The sequence below is a fragment of the Salvelinus sp. IW2-2015 genome, linkage group LG19 (assembly GCF_002910315.2).
Source record: "Salvelinus sp. IW2-2015 linkage group LG19, ASM291031v2, whole genome shotgun sequence".
Classification (NCBI taxonomy): Eukaryota; Metazoa; Chordata; class Actinopteri; order Salmoniformes; family Salmonidae; genus Salvelinus; species Salvelinus sp. IW2-2015.
In genome coordinates this window covers 17,788,447-17,805,581 of record NC_036859.1, presented here as the reverse complement: position 1 = coordinate 17,805,581, position 17,135 = coordinate 17,788,447, and the positions used below count along the sequence as shown (strand labels likewise).

The 17,135-nt window shown below is 43.0% G+C and overlaps 1 protein-coding gene across 5 annotated transcripts in view; it reads left to right on the top strand.

Moving 5' to 3' along the window:
* The first annotated feature begins 1,106 nt into the window (after positions 1–1,106).
* The window catches only part of LOC111979462 (histone-lysine N-methyltransferase 2C), a 148,586-nt gene continuing 132,557 nt past the window's right edge, over positions 1,107–17,135 (top strand). For 3 of the 5 annotated variants that reach the window (XM_024010021.2, XM_024010020.2, XM_024010022.2), the window contains exons 1-2: positions 1,107–2,082; positions 5,763–5,981. In XM_024010021.2, coding sequence (XP_023865789.1) covers positions 5,764–5,981 — 218 coding nt within the window. In that variant the 5' untranslated portion in view covers positions 1,107–2,082; position 5,763. The remainder of the gene's footprint in view (positions 2,083–5,762; positions 5,982–17,135) is intronic. The other 2 variants (XM_024010023.2, XM_024010019.2) reach the window with 1 other exon arrangement.

Here is a 17,135-nt window from a genome sequence, read left to right as displayed (position 1 = left end):
ATCAAGACAAAGGAGATGATTTTGGACTACAGGAAAAGGAGGACTGAGCACGCACCCAGTCTCATCGACGGGGCTGTAGTCGAGCAGGTTGAGATCTTGAAGTTCCTTGGCGTCCACATTACCAACAAACTAACATGGTACAAGGACACCAAGACAGTCGTGAAGAGGGCACGACAAAACCTATTCCCCTCAGGAGACTGAAAAGATTTGGAATGGGTTCTCAGATCCTCAAAAGGTTCTACAGCTGCACCATTGAGCGCATCCTGACTGGTTGCATCACTGCCTGGTATGGCAACTGCTCAGCCTCCGACCGCAAGGTACTACAGAGGATAGTGCGAATGGCCCAGTACATCACTGGGGCCAAGCTTCCTGCTATCCAGGACCTCTATACTAGGTGGTGTCAGAGGAAGGTCCCTAAAAATTGTCAAGGACTCCAACCACCCTAGTCATAGACTGTTCTCTCTGCTACCGCACGGCAAGCAGTACCGGAGCGCCAAGTCTTGGTCCAAGAGGCTCCTAAATAGCTCCTACCCCCAAGCCATAAGACTCCTGAACAGCTAATCAAATGGCTATCTATGCATAGTCACTTTAATAACTCTACCTTCATGTGCATATTACCTCAATTACCTCGACACCGGTACACCCACACATTGACTCGGTACCACCGGTACCCCCTCTATTGTTATTTACTGCTGCTCTTTAATAATTTGTTATTCTTATKGCTTACTTTTTGGGGGGGTATTTTCTTAGAACTGCATTGTTGGTTAAGGGCTTGTAAGTAAGCATTTCACTGTATGGTCTACACCTGTTGTATTTGGCGCATGTGACAAATACAATTTGATTTGGTTTGAAGTAAAAGTTGGCAAAAATATAAATATTAAAGTAATGTACAGATACTCCACAAAACGACTTATGAGATGATGAATATGAGGTTGAAAAGTGGCTGATTTGCCCTTTAAACTACAAGGCCCGCTGCAGTCCGTTCCATCCGAATGCCACATTTTAGAAGTAACCGATACACTTTACCGTATTTATTAAATGCCCATATTCTTCCGCAGGGTCAGGGAGTATTTTGAAGAAATTGTTTTATAAACCTATGGATATTGCATTTAACATCATTTGCGGTTTTGGTTTCTAATACTAGTGAAAATAGTAAAATATTATTAGAAACCATTACATCTCCAAGTGTACCTCTTCGATTTTTACAGCGATATTTTCGACCTATATTTTTGGGAGTCCTACAGTCGGGAGTTATTATTTGGTGTCACTTAAACATGGCCACCGTAAAGAGTACGATACAACTTTAATTTTTTTTGACCAGGTAGAACTCGCCATTTCGTGTTTTTTGACATAATTAGAGTAAAAAAAAATGTTTTTGTTTATCTGAACACTCATGTTAGTCTTTCCGGCTAGTCAGCTACGCCAGCTAAGGCATCTTGCTTTCTGTCGCGGCTGAAGAAAATAGAACCAGTTGGCAAAGCGAACGCTCGTGAGCCAGCAAGCTAGCTCGAGGAACTAGCCATTGCATCGTTTATTTTTGTCCAAAGCATTGCTTTTCTTGTGAAGATTTTGTGAAATGTTCTTGAAGAAGACTACTTGGAATTTGTGCCTGTTTTGGATTATGGATATTGGCTACATCTTCCCCCTATAATAATAATAGTTAGTAAAGGATTAAGTGTGGCAGTTAGCTGAACATTTTATTTGTGCGACGACAGCTGTCATTTGGAGAAAAGAAAGTGATCCATCATGCGTTTGCAATGAAGCTGATCTCTACTGGATTTACATTTTGCATCCTTTTTTCAAATTGGTGATGTTAAACATCGGATTATTGATGTATGCGTTCATGCTTTTTTTTAACAGCGGTGGTATTGCTTTCGTAACTAACATTGGCGTGGCCACCTAGCTAGTTAGCTACTTATCGTACAGAACAGAAGACTGAGCTAGCTAACTTATCTAACGTTAACTAGCTGAGTGACAGTTGGCGTTATCATTATTCCTCACAAATACACTACAAAGTGATATAACTATATCTCTTAAAATTTTGGACATGAAGAAGATAACTTACTATACATAATTTTAAAGGTAAGTTATTTTAGCTACCTAGCTATTTCATGTACTCGCTAGCTTGCTACATAAATTTCGGATTTGCAGCGGCCGCTCGAGCCTAGTGTTTTTTCGCCGCCTTGTTTGGTCCGAACGTTCTTCGACACAGCGAATCAGCCAAACTAGACACATTTTCTGTTAGAAAATACATTTAGACACGTGAATGCCTCAGTTGTGGCTAAATGCAAGGCTAACGTGTGCTTTGAATCACCGCTGTTGATTATGTATACTGTAATGTTATGTAGCTAGCGAACCTGTTAGCTAACAGTAAACTAGAAGTTGACCAGCTAAGTTAGCTACGCTCGTTTTGATCTCAGTATATTTATTTTGGAGGTCGTCTCATACCAAATATAATGCTAACTAAACTAGATAGTTATCTACTAAACTAGATAGCTATCTACATAGTTGGCAAACTTCTGTATTTGGGAAATGTAGCGAGTTGGCTCTAGCTAGTTGATTTGCTAGCCAAAACCTTTTATCCACACGCTAGTTAGCTAACGTTAGCTACCGGGTAGGTAGCTGTGGAATCATGCATGACTTCTAAAGTTACTTGACTTTGAAGTTTAATGGTAACTAATTGTTAAAACTATCAGGCAGCCTTGCATATCAACACTATGTAGATGTTGACTAACGCTAACTCACATTTTCAATGGCTTAGCTAATGGTAGCTACCTACCGTTACTAGCTAACTAGTCTTTCAGATACTTTTGCTGGCGATATAGGCAGTTGCATCCCATTTATCAGTAATCAAATACCTTGATCATCTTATATCTCTGTATCCCACAAAGTGGGATATCACTAGTCTATTAGTAGGCACATCATATTGTTACTCATTTGCAATGCCATGCAATAGCCAAACAAAGACTACAAAGAACCTAGGATGGCTAGCTAGCTAGTTAGCTTGTTTTGGCTGACTTGAGCATGCATTTGCTTTGTGCTGTACGCTAGTTTAACAAAGGTAGCTAGCTAGCCCAGTGTGTCTGGGGTACCCAACCCACTGCCTTATGAAACCAATGTTCTTCCATTCTAATGTAGTTATCTCTGTAGAAACTAATATGAAACATTAAGATTCACTTTGAAGTGTATATGTTTAGTATGTTTACTATAATTGATCACAACACTTTATTTTATTCCACTTTTTTTATCCAGTCATTGATCTACTTCACGCCCCAGCTTTTGGCCACCCACTTGTGCCTCCTCCTTATGGTCATAGGCTGAGTAGGATCTTTGTCTTTCCAGAATCCATACTTTATCTATTTGTTATGTTTCTATCGTGAATCCATACGTTTATCTATTTATGTTTCTATCGTGTACTTGTTCAAACTTGCTTTCAAGCCTATTGCTCTATAGGGCACAGAATGTATCAGCCTACTTGCTTGTGTATGACAAAGACCACATTAAGGTCTGCTGTGATTACCTTTGGGAAGAATGGAATATAGACGTTAGGCAATTGGCTTACCAAAGACCATCCAATCAAGGGGGCTCATCTAGGGTCTACATATTTTGCAGCAACCTACACGATTTGGAACAACCCCAAGCTCAATTTGTTGATACTGTGTCATTTGTTTTTTTTCTCTCCCATTGACTACATCTAATCTTAGCTAAACTTCACACACAAAGACTGCATTGGATGCCACAAGAGGTCAAATATAGGCTCAGTCACCGAATAACATCAAGCTGTGTTTTGGAAAAGACTCAGCTCTCACACAGGTAGCTAGTTGATCACAATCTCAAAATCAGTGCAAGGTCCCCCTGATGACACAGCAGTATACGGTGCAGTGGAGGGATGGATCCTGGTCATGGGTAGCAGGAATGCAGATCATGTCAAATAAGGCACTTCTGGCATTAGCTGCATCCTGTCTAGTCAACCATGGATCCTGTGTAGTAGGCTAGTTCCAGGAAGAGACGGTGTGCCGGAAGAGAGAGTCTCCCATTGGCAGTGTCCCTCAACTGTCTGAGAGAACAGGGTGTCAGACAAGCCCATTAAAAGATCAGGATGACATCATCTTCAACAGACAGTCAGGCTGAGCTGAAAAGTCAATACACTTATGACTTTTTGTTCTCAGTGTTTGTCATAATAAAACAAATATGCCTACTGGTTTACATTGTCCTCTCATACTGTTACAATATGATACTGAACAGAGAACCACAGTGGAGCAAACTAATTAATCCACTGTGGAACAAACAAATAGAGCAGGCTTATTTCAGTGGTAAGTAGAGGAAACTTCGGAGGCTGATAGGAGAGGAATGCAAGAACACAAGCAAGGTATCGAAGGACGAACGATCATCCAGACAGAGACATGAGGTCACAGTGTGGTGGTAGGTAGCTCAGGAAAGGAGAGAGTAGGTATGTGAACTCTTACATTGATAACACTGACGAATAGCTTGAACATTGCTTCAGCTGATAAGTGATTTTGAAGGACATGTAGATAGGTCAGGGGTAAGTTTTAGGCATTTCCTCAAGAGTATCATATCTGGAAAAAGATATGCCACCCCTGTTTTGGTAATAAGCTGAAGGATGAGCCTGGAGAAATGTAACCACTCTCAAATTCAAAAAGGCTATGGATGCCAGAACTGACTATGACAAAAATGTGTTTTAACCATGTTTTGATACTATAGTGTTTACATTTATACTGAAGGAAACTATAAATGCAACAATTTTAAAGATTTTACTGAATTATAGTTCATATAAGGAAATAAGTACATGGATTTCACATGATTGGGAATACAGATATGCATCATAAAAAAAGTAGGGTGGTGGATCAGAACCAGTCCTCATCTCCTTCGTTTAGAGTTGATCAGGATGTTGATTGTGGAATGTTGTACCACTCCTCTTCAATGGCTGTGTGAAGTTGTTGGAACTGGCCATGCGTTATCATGTTGAAACATGAGGTGATGGCGACTGATGAATACCACGGCAATGGGCCTCAGGATCTCGTCACGMTTTTTCTGTGCATTCAAATTGCCATCAATATAATGCAATTGTGCTCGTTGTCCGTAGTTATGCCTACCCATATTGTAATCCCACTGCCACCATGGTGCACTCTGTTCACAACGTTGACATTAGCAAACTGCTCGCGCACACAACGTCATACACGTGGTCTGCGGTTGTGAGGCCAGTTGGACGTACTGCCAAATTCTCTAAAATGACATTGGAAGTGGCTTACGGTAGAGAAATTAACATTGAATTCTCTGGCAACAGCTCTGGTGGACATTCCTGCAGTCAGCATGCCAATTGCACGCTACCTCAACTTGAGTTATCTGTGGCATTGTGTTGTGACAACTACATGTGCAACACTACATGTTGAGTTTATATTTTTGTTCAGTGTACTTTGTTTACAAACATTGGAGTAAAATAAGCTTATATTTTGGGTTCTGATGGGGTACGACAGTTGAGGCATTTAAGTTTTGTTCTTCAAGAATCAATGGGTACATTCATTTATGTCTAAAAATGGATGTAGCATCTGCAGATTGCCCCTTTTTTTAATAATCAATTGTGTAGAATATATTCAACATTTGATCAAGGCAATGTGATAACTTGTCCTGGAGAGCGGCACATCTTATTCATACACTGATTCCAAAGTATGTCAAGTAACCAAACCACATATTCAAACAGGCATGATTGTGCACTGATGCCTCTCTCTCCCTCCCCCGAGAAGAATGTCATCAGAGGATAAGACTGTGGAGCCCTCTGACCAGGGACCCTCGCTGCTCTCCGGCAGTGCAGGGGCCACGTCCACAGGAAGCCCTGCCCAGACAGACAAGCGCCCCAGGGGCAGGCCGCGCAAGGATGCTGCTGCCACCACCACCACAACAACAACAACAACAACAACCACCACCACCACTGCACCCCAGGCACCATCCAAGACCAGGAAGAAGTATGTTGTTTACCCTCCATATCTTCACAATTCTATTGGTAATTTACAGTGCACATAGACTTGCCTGAGTCATCAGGGCTTACCCTGGCGTGACTTTTTGATAACCATGTAAATGTCTCTCAGACAAGGTGACACTTTTATCAATATATTTGTCTCTATTTACTCTCAGATTTGAAAATGGTAATTAGCATCAAATTAGACGTCATGCAAAACTACAAATCCCTGCAAGCTCCTGCATGTCATCTCTAGCTGACCCCTTTGCTAACAGGTATTGTGTCAATTTAAAACTTAACAAGACCGTTCACGGAATTGTCAATTTAAAGCAATGTAGCCAATTTATTAATTACTACATTTGAATTAACATTAGATAGTTAATCCAAAGATTCTTACCTTTGCCTCGATTCGGCAGTCTCGCCCATATCATCATAGTATTTGTAGTTCTTTATGATATGCTAATTATCTTCTAATATGGCTTTCATTTTTGGGGTGTAAACACAGGTGAATATATTGATCAAAGTCACCTTGTCCTAGAGAGATTTACACTGTTATCAAAACGTCATGCCAGTGTAAGCCTACACGAAACACAGCTCTTATTGTAAGTGTTTCTAAAATCCCCTATGGGAAAAATGAATGGTAGAAATAAGATTGGAACCATTTCCCAGTTTAACCGCTAGGTTTTATGGGTGTTATGACTCATACTGTGGTGTTCTATTTCCCTTCCCCAAAATGTGTATAAACATTACACAGATACTATCCAAATCTGTTCATCAGGCAAAGATCTAATTTTGCAGACCGTTATCCAGAGCTACTCTATGCATAGGGGGCTAAACAAATTTAAAAATACAGGTAACTCAAGCACAAACCCTTTCCACGGTTTTATTGTATGCAGCAGTACCAACCTGCCTCATTTGTTATATCCATGGCAACACATAATGCAACTCAGAGAGCCGAGCTGTTTAATATGATGCCTACAATTTATCCAACTCTGACTAATTTGATCTGGGGTCACCATATTAGGATATCGAGGAGATGGAGTGTGTGAGCAATCTATTATCAATCAATCATCCAAATTATATGTTTATGCCATGGCTATAAGGACAGCCGAGACAATTCCCTGTCTAGGTCGCATTAGCTGATAGGTTGGTTGGTGGGAGTGGCAAAGCATGGGTGTAGGCCTACATGTCATTTGCCCCATTATTTACAGCATGCAAGTGATCCAAGGAATACATAGCCTATGCCTGCTATATGGTTGGGCTGTATTTCCCAGCATGCGCTGACGTCCTCACTTGGTTCTTTCCAAGGTCTCCCTGGTTCCAGAATCAAGCACTGGGCGGCTGGTCAGGTTATCAGTGTGTTATTATGGTCAGTTGGGTTTGTATGAGAGACAGTGCATCAGTTTTCTGGGACACTCTTGGCGGTGATAATGCTAAAGACCCATGGGACGGTGGAGGGAAGTATGCATTATTACCGATACTTGCATCTCAGGCAGCACCTTTCATCGAGGGGGAGGGGAAGCTTGCATGTATATATCTCAGATGACTCAATACCAGTGTTMTTTTTGTAAGATTTGAAGTGTTCATATCAGGAGAATGAACAAATGTAGTCTAGAGCTAGTGATAATGTATTGTCTTTGCAGCATGTATCAACTGGGAACTATTTTGATGTAAATAGGACACAATAGGCTTCTCTTAGAAGTTAGACATTTTGTTGACTGATTGGATACCGCGTTGAATCACCCAGTCATCCACCACTCCAGTCCAGAATAGGGAAATCTGTTCCAGGTTTTCTTGTCGGCTCCCTGAGAGCTGGAACTACTTACCACAGCATTATTTTCACCCTCCTTCTCTTTTTTTCTTTCTCCTGGTGGTGGGATCATGGGGAGAAGTTGGGGAGTTGGGTGTTCCAGACCTTTAGGGTTTTTTGCCATTTCAAGAAAAGGCAAAAGAAAAGACTACACTTCAAAGGCTATATGAGAGCATAAGTACACTGCGCTATAGGCACAGCATGCTCGCAATGGTCACAGACAGGGTTATGACGGTATACAGTTGTCTGTACTAGACCTAAATGTCAGATATTCTTATGTACCTGCTGCTCATAAAGTGTATTTATCATTAATACCTTGGTGAATAATCAGAAAACCCTAGTAATTGTGGAGAAAGTGATATTCCATGCCAGTGAAGGTAGGTCAGATCAGATGCATCATCAACTTAATACAGGTTGACTTTATGGCTCGTGTGTATGTACTACCAATCTTCTGAATATGGCTGATATCAGACATTCATTTACGTCAGATGGACTCTACTCAAACAGACGTATCTATCTTTACTCAAACTGACGTATCTATCTGCTGTAGARGTTGGGCACCAGAGAAGCCCCTTACGGCCTCTCTCCTATCAGACAGTGACAGAGGGAGAGAGGAGCTGTAGATGTCTGGGAACAGCGATGCATTTTTTTATTTATCCTGGTGTCTGTCTACTCTACACCCCTGTGCCGTCATCACTGGGATTCTGCTGGGCTTTGAGGTCGTGGGTTACAACATTATGGAGCTCTCGTCGCTGTTAGAGCTGGGCTTATTTTGGGCCTTATGGACTCATTTATTGATTTGGTACTTTCTGTTAGTATGGCTGTTTTTTTGCTTCACTTTTTCCTGCRCAATGCAGAGGCTTGAACTGTGACATTTAGGCTTCCATCTTGTTACTTCTTATCTGGAGTGGGAAGTTATTTGGAGGGAGGAGTTGACTTGGCAAACTGGCCGATTTGTGTGTACTTTCTCCAGTGGCATCGAAAATTACCCCCTCCCCCTGCATCCTCCCCACTACCCCCACAAAATGCTGGCTGCTCTCATTTAGACTGTTTGCTCTTCCCACCTAGTGGGCTCACTGTACGTGGTGCTGTTTAATCTGTATCCTTGACAATTATCACCTCGACGTGGCCCTCAGATTGGGTTAAGACAGAACTCCTACTGGAGGATCCTGACACTGACAGATCTCTCCGTGTGTGTGTGTGTGTGCGCTGTTTATGCACTCTCCATTGATGTTTGTTTACTTTGTTCTGCAGACTGTTCATTTCAATAAAAAGAGGAAAAGGTAACATCACCTTGTTTGCAGGTCTGAGTTTTGACTGTAGCAACTATCTATGTGTCTTTAACTCTGCCCTAGTGTCACTTACAGCTAAGTTGCCATCATCATCATCATCAAAGGAGACGTCGCCTAGAGGTGAAGGGTGGGGAAGGCTAGCGATGGTGTGTGTGATGTTAAGGTTGGGGTAGGCTAGTGATGGTATGAGAGGTGAAGGGTGGGGTAGGCTAGTGATGGTATGAGAGGTGAAGGGTGGGGTAGGCTAGTGATGGTGTGAGAGGTGAAGGGTGGGGTAGGCTAGTGATGGTATCGAGAGGTGAAGGGTGGGGTAGGCTAGTGATGGTGTGAGAGGTGAAGGGTGGGGTAGGCTAGTGATGGTATGAGAGGTGAAGGGTGGGGTAGGCAGTGACTGGTGACCGGGTGGGGTAGGCTTGTGATGGTATGAGAGGTGAAGGGTGGGGTAGGCTAGTGATGGTATGAGAGGTGAAGGGTGGGGTAGGCTAGTGATGGTATGAGAGGTGAAGGGTGGGGTAGGCTAGTGATGGTGAAGGGTGGGGTAGGCTAGTGATTGTGTGAGACGTGTAGTAAAGTCTCTTGAGCCACTCAACAGGAGGTCGAATGTGATCTGAGTAGGGCCAAATTCCATCTATCGTGAGAAGCATAAAATGCCGAATTGTCTTCCGTCCGCCTTCCACTGGTAGTTGGACAAGAGTCATTGACCAGCAGCTTGTTTAGGAGGTGGTAGCATAATGATTTTAACCTGATTAAGTGAATATATTATCCAAATACATGTTTTGCGTGCTAGTCTAGGTCTGTAGGCCCGTATACACTTCACAAACATACAGGGATGGACAATAACAATAAAACTGACGGGTTCAATGTACTCCTGATTGTAGTAGCTGAAGTAATATGGCTTTTCTGTTCATTTCCAGCGTGTGTCTGTCTGAACCACAACCTCTGGCCATATTACACCTCTCATCATCCAGATTGATCAACGCATGTTTGTGTTTTGTCGTGTTATAAATCACTGGCTTGTTTTTACGTGATGTATTCTCCCATTGGGTTCAAATTTGGCTTGCTTATGTTCAGCAGTTACATTTCGATTAGGCCATAATAATTGTGTCATACCATTTGGGACTGAGAGTAATGGGCTTGGCTTTGGTTCTCATATGCTTCCCTGGTTTGATCTATGATGGGAGAATTTAGTTGGAAAGAAGATATCCCAGTCCTAGGCATTCTCAATAGCATATTTACCTCACAGTTCTTGTTTGGATYATCTCGCTAGCTACTATCAATCTATATTTAAGCAATAAGGCCCGAGATGTGGTATATGGCCAGGCCAATATACCACGGCTAAGGGCTGTTCTTATGCACAACGCAACACGGAGTGCCTGGACACAGCCCTTAGCCGGGGTATATTGGCCATATATCAAAAACCCTTGGTGCCTTGTTTCTATTATAAACTGGTTACCAATGTAATTAGAGCAGTAAAAATAAATGTTTTGTCATACGTGTGGTATACGGTCTGATATACCACGGCTGTCAGCCAATCAGCATTCAGGGCTCGAACCACTCAGTTTATAATATTAAATGGTTACCAGGTTTCTGTCTGATGTTGATGTTTGTACATTCAAGCTCATTGAAAGCAGGGAGGGAGAATCATGCTCATTCTTGCCCTCTCCCGTTGCCCACCACCGTACCAGCAGCTTGTACCCACAATCTACCTCACCACTCCTCCTACTTCGCCTTTCCTTGCCCAGCGGCCTCAGTGCCTCCCTTTTAAGAATCAGTCATGTTTTTTCCCCTGCCGTTGTAATCCTTGGGCGGGCTGCCTAAGCGTTCTTTTTGGGTTGCACAAGTCCAAACTGTAAAAAAAAAAAAATGCTTTCAGTGTTAACTTAAATGACTAAAACCAGATGTGAAGTATGTAGAAACGATAATTGACCTTTGCATATACCAAACATTTGGACTACCTTTCTAATATTGAGTTGCACCCTCCCCTTTTGTCCTCAGAACAGCCTCAATTTGTTGGGGCATGGACTCTACAAGGTGTCAAGTATTCCACAGGGATGCTGGCCCATGTTGACTCCAATGCTTCCCACAGTTGTGTCAAGTTGGCTGGATGTCCTTTGGGTGGTGGAAAATTCTTGATACACACAGGAAACTGTTGTGTGAAGAACCCATCAGGGTTGCAGTTCTTTACGCTGTCCTTTAAAAAAAATATAATCTTTGAGAACTAACAATCACCAAAATATAAGCTCAACAGTCAGGGAGAATAGAACATTCTAAATTAATTTAGTGGTACTAATAACATCACATTAGCCATAGCAAAATGCACAGAATTGCAGAATACTAGCTTTAAAACGGCAAACATTTATCTCAGCTCCAAAAAACAATCCCATTACAAAATAATGTTTTTTATAAAACTGGTTGTTTGGATGCTGATTAGACGAGCAGCGTTTCAATCGGTGCTGTGTTGGCTGTCACAACACACCTATGCCTGCTAACCGTTACTGTTTGTCGAGATCTGCAATAGGCTAACTAGCAATCATACCACACACAAAATCATTCAAAGTTGCACCAATTTCAATAAGAATCCACAAGAACAAATAATATTTGTAGAGTATAGCTGATAGGCAGAGGAGAGGCCAGGTGTGTCATTGCGCATGAAATAACAGTGAGCCCGCTGCTCAAAAAGCTCCCCTATTGATCTTGTTTAGGGACAGTACAATCATCCTACCTAGACTAGCCTACAACACCATGAATAATTGCATTATTGTTTTCAAGTGAGTACAAAATTCTACAATAGGCTGCAGTGAAAATGCTATTTCAATATGTGAATAACTGCATAAATGCCCTTTCAGTTGTGGGTCTACTCTTGACAGTTTATTAGGTCTAGAAAGGGTCAGTGGCAGGCGAGCCTGGCTGTATTTTTATTTCTGATACTGTGATGCGCTTTCTGTTGCGGATCATCAATTTCCCAAGTCGTCCTATAATAATGTGGCCACATATCCCCCAAGCAGGCCCAATTAGGCCTATTCAGCAAAGCTTAACGTGCGCTCTGCTTCCTCTCCAATCAAATCAAATTGCATTTGTCACATATGCCGAATACAATAGGTGTAGACCTTACAGCTTACTTACAGTTGAAGTCGGAAGTTTACATACACTTAGGTTGGAGTCATTAAAACTCGTTTTTCAACCACTCCACAAATTTCTTGTTAACAAACTTAATTAGATTATGGGCAAGTCAAGTAAATAGTGTGGTCTACAGCTTAATCATGACATACTCTACTTCAGGCGAGCAGAACCTCGAGATTCCTTAGATTTTGTGCACCAGCTGTTTTTTAATAAATATAACGTAGGGGTCCGCCGCCCCTTGTTTTACTAGAGGCTGCTTTCTATTCCTGCCGAAAAAGCTACACCCGCCAGCTGTATATTAAATCATGTCGTCGTTCAGGCACGACTCGGTGGAAAACATAAGATATTAGCAGTTTATTAATGTCCCGCTTGGTAGATATTACGTGCTCGTAGTCCCCCCAGATTAAACAAAATACTATTTTTATTTTCTCACTGTTAATTGTAGCGCTGCTTCTGATTTGAAGTTGAGGTTTGCCTGTCCTGCATTAATGTTGAGCTTGCGCTTGTTAACATTTTAGCTAGTTCCCGCTATGGAAATAACTAGTATTTTATTTCTTGTGTGGTGTGTGTGTATATACACTGCTCAAAAAAAATAAAGGGAACACTTAAACAACACAATGTAACGCAAGTCAATCACACTTCTAATGAAATCAAACTGTCGACTTAGAAGCAACACTGATTGACGAATAAATTTCACAATGCTGTTGTGGCAAATGGAATATGACAAAAGTGGAAATTATAGGCAATTACAAGACACCCCCAAAAAAGGAGTGATTCTGCAGGTGGTGACCACAGACAACTTCTCAGTTCCTGATGCGTCCTGCTGATGTTTTGGTCAGCTTTTGAATGCTGGCGGGCTCTTCACTCTAATGGTGCATGAGACGGATCTACAACCGTCACACATAGTGGCCAGGTAGTGCAGTTCATCCAGGATGGCACATCACAATGCGAGCTGTGGGCATAAAGGTTGCTGTGTCCTGTCAGCGTAGTGGTCCAGAGCATGGAGGCGCTACCCAGGAGACAGCCAAGTACATCAGGAGACGTGGAGGAGGCCGTATGGAGGGAACAAACCCAGCAGCAAGGAAAAAAACCCCCGCTACCCGTCCGCCCTTTGTGCAAGGAGGAGCACTGCCAGAGCCCTGCAGAAATGACCTCAAGCAGGCACAAATTGTGCATATGTCAGCATAAGGTCTCACAAGGGGTCTGAGGACTCATCTCGGTACTAATGGCAGTCCCAGGTTACTCTGGCGGAGCACATGGAGGGCTGTGCGGCCCACAAAGTAATGCCACCCCACACCATGACTGACCCAGCCGCCAAACCGTCATGCTGAAGGATGTTGGCAGGCAAGCAGAAACATCTCCCACGGCGTTCTCCAGACTTCTGTCCATGGCTCCATGTGCTCCGTGTGAACCTTGCTTTCATCTGTGAAGAGGCACTGGGGGCGGCCAGTGGCGAATTTGCCATCTTGTGTTCTCGTGGCAGAATGCCAAACGTCCTGCACGGTGCTGGGCTGTAAGCACAACCCCCTCCTGTGGCACGTCGGGCCCTCATACCACCCTCATGGAGTCTGTTTCTGACCGTTTGAGCAAGACAACATGCCCATTTGGTGGCCTGCTGGAGGTCATTTGGGCAGGGCTCGGCGAGTGCACGCTCCTTGCACAAAGGCGGAGGTAGCGGTCCTGCTGCTGGGTTGTTGCCCTCCTATGGCCTCCTCCACGTCTCCTGATGTGACTGGCGCATTGTCTCCCCGTAGGCGTGCTCCATGCTCTGGACACTACACGCTGACAGACACAGCAGAACCTTTTGGCCACAGCTTCGCATTGATGTGCACATCCTGGATGAACTGGCACTACCTGAGCCACTTGTGTGGGTATTAGACTGCCGTCATTGCTACCACTAGAGTGAAGAGCACCGCCAGCATTCAAGAAAGTGTCCAAACATCAGCCAGGAGCATACGGAACTGAGAGAAGTTGGTCTGTGGTCACCACTGCAGAATCACTCTTTTTTGGTGGGTGTGGCTGCTAATTGCGTATACTTTTCCACTTTTTCTAATTTTTTTTTTTTTTTTTCCATTTGCACAACAGCAATGTGAAATTTATTGTCATCAGTGTTGCTCCTAAGTGGACAGTTTGATTTCACAGAAGTGTGATTTGACTTGGAGTTACACTGTTTGTTTAAGTGTTCCCTTTATTTTTTTGAGCAGGTGTATACACAATACATAATCTCAGCAAAAAAAGAACGTCCTCTGCTCACTGTCAACTGCGTTTATTTTCAGCAAACTAACATGTGTACTATTTGTATGAACATAAACAGACTCAACAACTGAGACATAAACTGAACAAGTTCCCACAGACATGTGACTAACAGAAATTGAAATAATGTGTCCTGGAACAAAGGGGGGGGGGGTAAATCAAAAGTAACAGTCAGTATCTGGTGTGGCCACCATGCTGCATTAAGTACAAGCAGTGCGTCTCCCTCATGCGCTGCACCAAAGTTGTCAGTTTTGCTGTGAGATGTTACCCACTCTTCCACAAGGCACTGCAAGTTCTCAGGCATTTCTGGGTGGAATGGCCCTAGCCCTCCGAGCCAACAGGTCCCAGACGTGCTAATGGATTGAGATTGGGCTCTTCGCTGGCCATGGCAGAACACTGACATTCTGTCTTGCAGGAAATCAACGGCATAGAACTGAGCAGTAGGCTGGTGCATTGTCATGCTGAAGGGTCATGTCAGGATGAGCCTGCAGGAAGGGTACCACATGAGGGAGGAGGATGTCTTCCCTTTAACACACAGCGTTGAGATTGCCTGCAATGACAACAAGCTCAGTCCGATGATGCTGTGACACACCGCCCCAGACCATGACGGACCCTCCACCTCCAAATCGATCCCTCTCCAGAGTACAGGCCTCGGTGTAACGCTCATTCCTTCGACGATAAACGCGAATCCGACTATCACCCCTGGTGAGACAAAACCATGACTCCTCAGTGAAGAGCACTTTTTGACAGTCCTGTCTTGGCCAGCGACGGTGGGTTTGTGCCCATTGGCGACGTTGTTGCCGGTGATGTCTGGTGAGGACCTGCCTTTCAACAGGCCTACAAGCAGTCCAGCTGTGCTAACATAATTGCAAAAGGGTTTTCTAATGATAAATTAGCCTTTTTAAAATGATAAACTTGGATTAGCTAACACACAACGTGCCATTGGAACACAGGAGTGATGGTTGCTGATAATGGGCCTCGTGTACGCCTATGTAGATACTCCATAAAAAATCCGTCGTTTCCAGCAACAATAGTCATTTACAACATTAACAATGTCTACTCTGTATTTCTGATCAATTTTATGTTATTTTAATGGACAGAAAATTTGCTTTTCTTTCAAAAACAAGGACCTTTCTTAGTGACCCCAAACTTTTGAACGGTAGTGTAAATATTGGACGAAACACACATCATGACAAGAGACAACACTACATAAAGAGAGAATTAAGACAACAACATCGCAAGACAGCAACACATGACAACACAGCATGGTAGCAACACAACATGGTAGCATTATGGTACAAACATTATTGGGCACAGACAACAGCACAAAGGGCAAGAAGGTAGAGGCAACAATACATCATGAAAAGCAGCCACAACTGTCAGTAAAAGTGTCCATGATTGAGTCTTTGAATGAAGAGATTGAGATAAAATTGTCCAGTTTGAGTGTTTGTTGCAGCTCGTTCCAGTCGCTAGCTGCAGCGAACTGAAAAGACGAGCTACCCAGGTATGTGTGTGCGTTGGGGAGCTTTAACAGAATGTGACTGGCAGAACAGGTGTTGTATGTGGAGGATGAGGACTGCAGTAGATATCTTAGATAGGAGGGAGTGAGGCCTAAGAGGGTTTTATAAATAAGCATTAACCAGTTGGTCTTGCGACGGGTATACAGACATGACCAGTTTACCACGCGGATGGAAGTCATCATGTCGGAGGACTGGAAGAGGGCGGATGGTGAGTTAAAGCGAGGCAGAAAGAAGGGCACGAGGTGCAAACCCGAACCGACCTACGAAATACAGCAGAGTACTTTGTCCTTTGGGTCAAGTACAGGAGAGAGAAATGCATGGAATACTGCAGACTACCGGGAATTGTTGTTAGCTAGCTAGCCAGGTAACATGGTACACCTTGTCTCTGCACACATTTGGGTGGCACAAGAAAAACAGAGGGATAGATAGCCTACTCAGATGCTTCAAAGGTAGGATGCATATGCCTAATCAATGTAATTTTAAGATGAATCTGGTGTTTGTCAAATTCTGTTTTGGTGGCTAACTTTTGTGAGCAGTGTGTGCGGGAGAGAGAAAGAAGTGTGTGTGTAAGGAAGGAAGAGTGTGTAGGCTGAAGATGGTTTCCTATAGGCCTAGTGTGTTTTCCTCTTACTGTACAATCAAAATGCACATCATTGTCATGGAGATAATTTTGCATTTATATTCTTTTCTACATTCTAACTGGCAAATCACAGGTCGGCCTTTGGATATGAGCAATTCAGCTATTTTCTGTAGTACAGCTTTTTACATTATACTGTGAAAAGTACAGTGTTTCCTCTAATTAATAAAAAAATAGACGGGGAGAATCTAAAATTTCAAAAAATGTCATGGCATGGGGCCCACATTGATTTTGTTATGAGTCACTCAGATAGCATAAGAACATGGCATAAGCCATGTCAAAATGGGTAGAATTGCAGGAAATCTGCTTTAAAACAGCAATATTTAGTCTCTGCAGCCAAGAGGGCCTCTAAAACGTGAGGTCAGAGGTCGCTCCATTGACCACAGCTGTGGTATCACGATACTATACTGGTTTTACATTGTTAGTAACATTTTGCTATTCTGAAAATAGGGACATTTTCTTGTAGTTTACACAGATTTTTTTGCGGGTTTACGTGCAAACATTGTTACCTTTTTGGGCCCTCACCAGT